This window comes from Oreochromis aureus, linkage group 12, assembly GCF_013358895.1.
Source record: "Oreochromis aureus strain Israel breed Guangdong linkage group 12, ZZ_aureus, whole genome shotgun sequence".
Taxonomy (NCBI): domain Eukaryota; kingdom Metazoa; phylum Chordata; class Actinopteri; order Cichliformes; family Cichlidae; genus Oreochromis; species Oreochromis aureus.
In genome coordinates, this window is record NC_052953.1 from 20,553,600 (window position 1) to 20,561,805 (window position 8,206).

General features: G+C 42.7%; 1 protein-coding gene across 1 annotated transcript; it reads left to right on the plus strand.

Annotated features, from left to right (window-relative positions):
- The first annotated feature begins 1,052 nt into the window (after window positions 1-1,052).
- Window positions 1,053-8,169, plus strand: foxn4 (forkhead box N4). The gene is made up of 10 exons (XM_031755304.2): window positions 1,053-1,793; window positions 2,342-2,457; window positions 4,601-4,767; window positions 5,661-5,773; window positions 5,866-5,976; window positions 6,074-6,201; window positions 6,372-6,468; window positions 6,555-6,762; window positions 6,882-7,274; window positions 7,372-8,169. Exons 2-10 carry the CDS (start codon window positions 2,378-2,380, stop codon window positions 7,620-7,622), a joined length of 1,548 nt encoding a protein of 515 aa, XP_031611164.1. The 5' UTR covers window positions 1,053-1,793; window positions 2,342-2,377; the 3' UTR covers window positions 7,623-8,169.
- The last annotated feature ends 37 nt before the right edge of the window (window positions 8,170-8,206 follow it).

An 8,206-nucleotide genomic window follows, 5' to 3' on the forward strand; every position in this document is an offset into this window, starting at 1 on the left:
GAACACCAGGCTCTGCAGAGCTGCGTAAACAATAATAATATAACAAACATAAAATATGTCTCCATAGTGAAGACATAAACCTGCTTGCTTAGCAAACTTAAACAAAAGCATAAAATCTTCACGTCTGAGAATTTCTTTGGCATTTTTGGTGAAATAAAAACACTGAAATTATTAACTGGCTGTCACATTTCCAGATGCCATGAGGTGTTTGTGTTGTATAATCCAACAGACTCTTGGACGCTGATTCCAAAGGTCAAACTATAATCTAGTGTCAGTTTTTAAGCATCATCACACCAACAACACTAACCTGGTAGTATTCACACAGTTTGAGCACACCTTGCTCTGTGGACGTCCCCCTGGTTCCACATAATAAACCCACGGGCTTTAGGACCTACAAGGTCTGCCCTGTGAGGACGGTCTTGTTTTTGTCCGTTACGTTCATGCATGTAATCATTGATTGTGCCTATTGTGACAGGCAGATTTACCATCTGTAGAGTCCCATGGGGCTGATAGGCCTACTGCTGTCTCCCTGCAGACTTTAAGGAATTCCCCTTTAATTTCCTGCTGCAGTTTAATCTCAACCTGGTTTCAAATGTGAGCCTGGTATAAAGAACCATAGGCTACCTGACAGAGAAAGAGTTAAGAAGTTAGAAAGTCACAAATATTTCTCATAATATGCAAAGTTATACAGTTCTCAGCTTTTTTGTTTGTTTGTTTGTTTGTTTTTTATTAATTGTATTTTCCATTATGCACAGAACTCAGTGAAACCACCCTCGATAATTAAAATTCATCCTCGGCGATGTAATGTACAAAAGTATGTCGTAATACGCTACCAGACCAGGACAGAATTGTGCAAGCCGCAGTTTTTTGTGTGCGGGGGTTGTGTGTGTTTTTTTTTTTTAAGTAGACTTGGTCTCCAGACAAGTAGCGTTTGCCGCCTCCTGCTGCAGCCCCTGCCCTCCCTACCCGCCTCCCCGGGTCTTTTTCCCACTGCCGAGGGGAGCAGGACGCGGCCACAGCAGCGGGAAGCAAATTATCTACAAGTACTTCCAAAAAAAAAAAAAAAAAAAAAAGTTCACACTCACATACACAGATACCACCACAAGTAGCCACTCACAACGTCTTAAGACCCGCACGAAGGAGTTACTGGGAATGACCTCGCAGGAGGACAGGTGGAGCAAAATGGATCGTTGATGATTTCATTTTTATTTTTTTATTTTTTGTTTTCAGTTGGGGTTTTTTTTTTTTGCTCAGCTGGAATCAAAAATACTTTTAAACACTAACTGAACAGGTTTCAGGCCTGAACTGGTGTGTTTTGTTTTACTGAGACGCTCTAAGCGCACCTGTGTACCCCTGGACAAAAAAGTGCACAGGGGCTCGTCTGTTCAATAATCATTCAATGAGAAGACTGCGGTGTATGGATCGAGTATAGCCTGACTTTTGACTCAACAAACGTGTGTTTGACTACTGGATGTATTAAGGAGCGCACTGCGAGCGCACAAAATCCACAGAAACAGAAAATAAACTCTCCACGTTGCTACTTAAGCACTTGCTGTTGGAAGTGTGAATGTTACAAGGGTTTACAAGAGACACTGCATTAACAACAGCTGTCAAACTCATGGGATCCTGCCCCCCGCACCAGTGGGAGCGCCGCTGAGGTCTCCACTGCGCATGTCAGAGCGCTGGACAGCTCCAGAGAGGGAAATTTAAAAACGGTTTTTCGAGAATCAAGTGCAATACAGTACAGGGGCTCAGCAGCGGCTCTCACATTCTTCAGTATCAACCAAAAACAGGTGATTCTTTTCCTGATTTCTCTCTTTCAGCATCACAGTCTTTGTCGAGTTGTTAGTTGTGTGAAGCCAGCTGTCATGTAAACGATTTTTAGTGTGTAACTGTAATTTCTATAGCTGGATTTATAATTAACCACTCAAATCTAGACTGAAACTAACATTTGTACTGTGTACTTAGTAAAGCACACGGTACAAAAGCGCAGTGGGCTTTTTCTTTTAATTAAAAAAATATATAAACAGCTTAATCTACATATTTTTGACTCTGTAATCTAATTACTGAGAAACACTAAACTGAGCTTCAGATGCATGCAGGTGACCAACGCTAATTTTATGCTTTCGTTTATTATTATATTAGCTGTTTATCAAACCTTTAATCAACCTTCAAAACATGGAGCAACTTTCTATTTTCTACAATTGCACGTGCTCATGTTTATTTACTTGTATTTTAAGCAATATTATCTATATTAAAAATGTTATTTCTGTAGAGTTTGTTAATTGACACTTGAAGATTCACTAAATCACAAACTAAAGTGCATGCTGTTTTTGTTTAGCCTATTTTACTGCAGAGATACTACATATCACAGGAAATGATAGAAGGAGGAATAACTTCCAGGATGTCAGGAATAACTGAGAATGCTGGACATCATCCGTCTCCACAGGATTACAGGTAGGACAAAACCATCTTCAGCCATATTAGAACAAAGAGTTTGCAAAATTTTAGCCTTAAATAATGTGTTATTTTTTTCTTGTTATATAAAACACTACAAGAGTCCCTAATAGATCAAATCCATATTTTTCTGACTTTATGATTTTGAAATGGTTGTGCAGCAAACTTTGTAATCCACTGTGTTTAATCTAATGGTAGATGGACAGCTCTTTTTGTGCATGGGGGGTTGCATGAAGAAGGAGAGAGGGACAAAATCCCAAAGAATAAATGATTTTCAGTCTGAATGGATCTGTCAGAAACCATCAGCTCTGTTTACACTCCCGCTGTCGGCGCACGGAGAGCCTGAACCTCTTGGTTTGCCAGCTCAGGGGGAGATGGGGCGCTCAGGGTCACCAGTGTGCACAAGTGGCTCCCAATTAGAAAAGGAGGGATGGGGGGAGGAAGGAAAGGAGGGGGGAGGCACAGTGTTGATGTTGAATTTCTGCAAAGACATGGATGATAGATGGAAACACCAGCTCAACATGTTTTGCATCAGCGAGCATTTTCTATGCTTGACTAGTGAGGGAAGAAGGGAAGTGGGAATGTCCTAAGTGTGTCATCTATTCTTTGGTTTTTATTAGTAGTTGTTCTCCACAGATGATGGATGATTGCAGGAAAAAAAAATTTCTTCAAGCAAAAGTGTAAAAGACCAGCTCTGGAAAACCTACAAAATTGCTGATGCATCTTTTGTTGCTTCTGAAATTGTACTTGAAGATTTGTTTTTCAGCCATCAACAAAACAAACAAACAAAGGGGACAAAGAAAGGTTGACTAGCTTCAACCTTTGTGGATGTGGATGCAAGGTGTTTGACAACGTGCGCTGCTGATTCTTGGCCGTAATGATGTCACTCTTTCAGATGGCCGACATAGAACCCTGACCTCAAACTACACTTGCAGCCCCCCCTTTGGCCTGAGGCTCCGTTGATTTCCCCGATACGGGCTGGGAGGTGATGGAGGGGGTTGGGGGGCTGTGGGGATAGAGGCTGGAAAGGGACAGGGAAGCAGATGGCATCCTATTTGTCCCTCTTATGTGAGGGCTGTCATTCCAACAGATTAATGCAAGGGCGGGTAAAGAAAAGAAATGACAGAGACAATCAAGGAAGGGTCTGGAGAAGACAATGGAGCCACGTGCCACTGGGCAGATTTGTCGTTTAGGACACAATAGGTGATCATTTTTCAATAGACAAGGCCAACTGTTGCAGGCAACATGTGCTGCTGTCCCATGTTTCAAACGATCTCTTGCGTTGTTTACTTATGATTCAGCCAATGGCTAAGGCGAGACCGTGGTCACCTGACACAGGGTTGATTTTTTTTATTAGGAGATTTGGTGTGTGTCAATGGAGGGATTGGGGGCGGGGGGGTGTTCCTGCACTGTCCACAGACACACAAAGTAACTGAATAGCATGTGTTGTCATAGCGACCCCAATTACTGAACCCTTGCACAGTAAGTGTGTGTGCAGAGAAGACTGGAGAGGATTCAAGAGGATTCCTCTCTTTTCTTTCCTTCTCTTCAGGGCTCGCCATAATAAAAGACACAATAACTGAAAGTTGATTGATACTGGTAGTGCTCTGGTCAAACAGAAAGCCTGAATTAATCCAGTTTCTAAGTTTAAATGTATTAAATGATTGACTGAAAACTGTTCTTTGATGAAAAGTAATGTGTATGAAATGATTTTTTGTTTGTTTGTTTGTTTGTTTTTTAAATTTGCATAGCAGAAGAATCCAGAATTAAAAGGCGAGGGACACAAAGATCATTGCGCCACTCGAGTAAAACAACGAAACCAAAAAATCCACGATAATGTAAACAGATGATTTGCTCTGAATGAAAAGCGTATTTAACTCCCTCCTTGTTGATTAAAACTGTCACTGTTAAATAACACTTGTAGGTAATCTTCTTATGGTAAATCCTCAATGGTTAATACGCATTCACCGAGCAGCTTTCATCGCTGTGTACCCCACATTCAGACTCATTATAGAGGTTTTGTCTGAAGGACAGGATGTTGCATCAAGTGTTTAGATTTAAATTCCACTTGTGGTCTGTGTGTGTCTGGGCTGACAGCCGTGTTAACCCTGCAAACCTCCCCCTCTTCCCTCCCCTCCTGAAGGCTTCTGACCACGGACCCCTCCCAACTGAGGGAGGAGGATCTCCCTGGGGACCTGCAGTCTCTGTCATGGCTCACCTCTGTGGATGTGCCCCGGCTGCAGCAGATGGCTGATAGCAGAGGCCACAGCAATCGGCCCTCCCAGGGCAGCTTGCTGGAGCAACAGACAGGTAAGGTGACAGGGAGGGGACAGTGCAACATTCAAAATCTGATAAAACTCTCTGATTGGATAGATCAGGGCTACTGGATTCTTCTGGTTCGTTGTTTTCTTTGCAAAGTTATAGAGGACCCCCTCAAAAGATCAAGGTTGCTTTGGTGCCACTGGGGATTGCCCATCTATAAATCTACAAACACAGAAATAGTTAATCTTAGAGATTACAATGTTTTGATACTTATGGTGATCAGGTCTAAACTCTCAGTTTTTCCTCAGCCCTGTATAAACTTGTTGACTAAACAAGACCAGACACTCTGTCAAAGTAAAGTTGTTGTTTTTTTGTAAAGGCCTATAAATGACATATGTAGCACTAAATCCTGTTTTAAAGCCGCCCTGTTAGGCTCATATTCTGGAAACTGACTAGAGTAGTTTTGCATGGTTCATATTTCAGCTGATATCTGATTTGGATTTGATCTCTTCTTCAAGAAGAGTGACCTAACAAGTCCACTTTCTCCTTATTGGCTGCCCCTCGCCTGGCTTCTACAAACAGAACCCAGTGCTTGTAAGCCCAGCCTCCTTCTCTACCATATAAGGATAAAATCCAATCAACTCCACACCAGGGTCCAGATTAAAGTAGCCTGAGCTCTTCATGTAAAACTTTGGTCTTTTTTTTTTTTAAACATCCACCAGAGAAAGGTTCACCAACTTCCTTTTATAATGTCAGTGTAAAGAAAAGTCAGAGCTTTGCTTCTGAACACATACCTTGATATGTGAGCTTCATATGTATGGTATAAATACTACTGAGCTTCATTTTACCATCACTGGTTACAGAAAATGTCTCCCAAATAATTCATGAGCACAACATCTGCATGAAAAACAGGGAATTCTGAAATCTGTTTGTCATTACAGGTCAGATGAACAACATGACTATGACCACAAGTCAGGGCTCCATGCTCCACCTCCAGAGTAATATGCAGCACAGCCCTCTGGGAATCAGCATCATCAACACCCACAGTGGAAATGTAAGTTTTCACAGGACAGTAAGAAAGTGTATTTTATGTTAGACAGTTCTTACTTTTATATAAAATGACCCATCTCCATGTTTATTTCCCAGATGTCTCCGTTCTCAATGAATGGGCTGCCTTCTCCAGGATACCAGTGCCCTACCTCAGTCTACCAACCCACATCCCAGCAGGTGTACTCTTTAAGCCAAACTGGACAGCAGGTATTATACGTTAAGCTAATGAAAATACTCGTTTTTATGGTTTAAAAAATCAGGTCCTCAGTATTCACACCTCTCTCTCTCTCTCTCTCTCTCTCAGTGTACAACTGGTGGACTCTACAGCAATGTCTCATTCAACAACCAAAGTCTATTCACACAACCTCGCCTGGCTCCACAAGAACAGGAGCTGCAGCCGAAGTCTTTCCCCAAGCCAATCTACTCTTACAGGTCAGCACTCAAAACCTTACTTAAAATAAAAATATGCACATCTAACTTCTTATTAACTAAATATTTCGAGCTGTTGGCACAAAATTTATGACTTATGAATTGCAAAGTGTGCAAGTTTTCATATTTCTACCTCAGTCAGCTTGAAAATGTGTTTTTGTCCCCTCCCTCAGCTGTTTGATTGCCATGGCTCTGAAGAACAGCAAAACTGGCAGCCTCCCAGTCAGTGAGATCTATAGCTTTATGAAGGAACACTTTCCTTATTTCAAGGTACTGTACTCTGAATATTATCAAATAAGGCTAAAATAGAACTTGCCCATAAATAAGAAGAAGCGGCTCTAACTCTTTGCTTGCAGACTGCACCTGATGGATGGAAGAATTCAGTCAGACATAACCTCTCCTTAAACAAATGCTTCGAGAAGGTGGAGAATAAGACGAGCAGCTCATCCCGTAAGGGCTGCTTATGGGCATTGAACCCTGCCAAAATTGACAAGATGGAAGAAGAGATGCAGAAGTGGAAACGCAAGGACCTCCCAGCCATTCGGCGCAGCATGGCTAACCCTGGTCAGAAATGTATTTTGTTAAATGTAAAAGGCCAAACAGTTAATGAGGCAACAGGTCTGTCACAAATCTGACCAGGCCACACTTTTGCTTGACCTGACAGCCTGTCTTTGTCCTTACAGATGAGCTGGACAAGCTGATCACAGATCGCCCAGAGAACTGCAGACGAAAGCCTTTAGAGCCAGGCATGACCCGGTTGAACAGCTGTCCAAATGCCCTCCCACTGCCAGTCCCAGCCCAAATGCAACCTCAACCTATAGTCACGCTGTCCCTGCCATGTTTACCCATGCACCAGCACCACCAGCTTCAGGCCCAGCTTCAGGCTCAGGCTCGACTGGCCCCCATGTCCCCTGCCCCAGCCCAGACTCCCCCTCTCCACACAGTCCCCGACCTGTCCCACAGTCCGCTCACCCAACAGCCCAACAAACCCCCTGATGATTTCTACAACATGCAAGGTGACGCTCACACAGAGGTGGACGCTCTGGACCCGAGCATCATGGACTTTGCCCTGCAAGGTAACAACTTCTTCTAAGATTAAGGCTTGGTTTTTGTTTACATGATAACTATGGTGTCATTACATGATTACACCAACCTCTCCATCCATGTGCTCAGGTAATCTGTGGGAAGAAATGAAGGACGACAGCTTTAACCTGGATGCTTTAGGCACCTTCAGTAACTCGCCTCTCCGACTATCAGACTGTGACTTGGGAACAGCCAACCTCCCTCCCGTCTCCAGTGGCGCAAACCTGTCGCTGTCAGACGTGCAGGTGACGGGGCTCTACACCTCCTACGCTTCCCAAGATGCCCTGTCTTCCCAGTACATGGGAGCACCATCTAACAGCAAGCCTATTGCCCTGCTCTGAACCAGCCAAACTGTTTCTAATAGATTCCACTGTCTGGATACTTTTAAAGGAGGCCTGAAATCAAACCCTAAATGTTGGTTTCTTCTGTCCGACTGAAAGTATGAGAGCTGGAGAACCACCTGGAGTCCGCAGAAAAACTCACTAAGAAGTGAAAAAGAGACGACTGTAAGAAAGACAAAGCAAGACTGCAAGTATCTGGTTTTGCCAAGCAAAGACTGAAAGCCTGTATGAGAACATGAGTGTTAGTATACACCAGTTTTTCTACTGTTCACACTGCATTTTAAAGCCTTTCCATAAATGTAGCTCCCCTTCTCTTGCCTGTTGTATTGTGCTAGACATTTTTGCTGTGATGTTTTATTTATATTTATAAAAAGACAGCTGGAGAAAGTAATGACTCTATCAATGTTTTGTTGTATATATTTGAATGTTTCAAATTGCTATCACCACAGAAAAGCTTTCTGACTTCATTCCCAAATGTGAAGGTCTGCCAACACTTCCTGTTTATTCCAGAGTTCACACATTATCATTTTACACATGGATTAACATTTCTGAAGGTCTGGTACATCTTACGTTCACTAACTTGA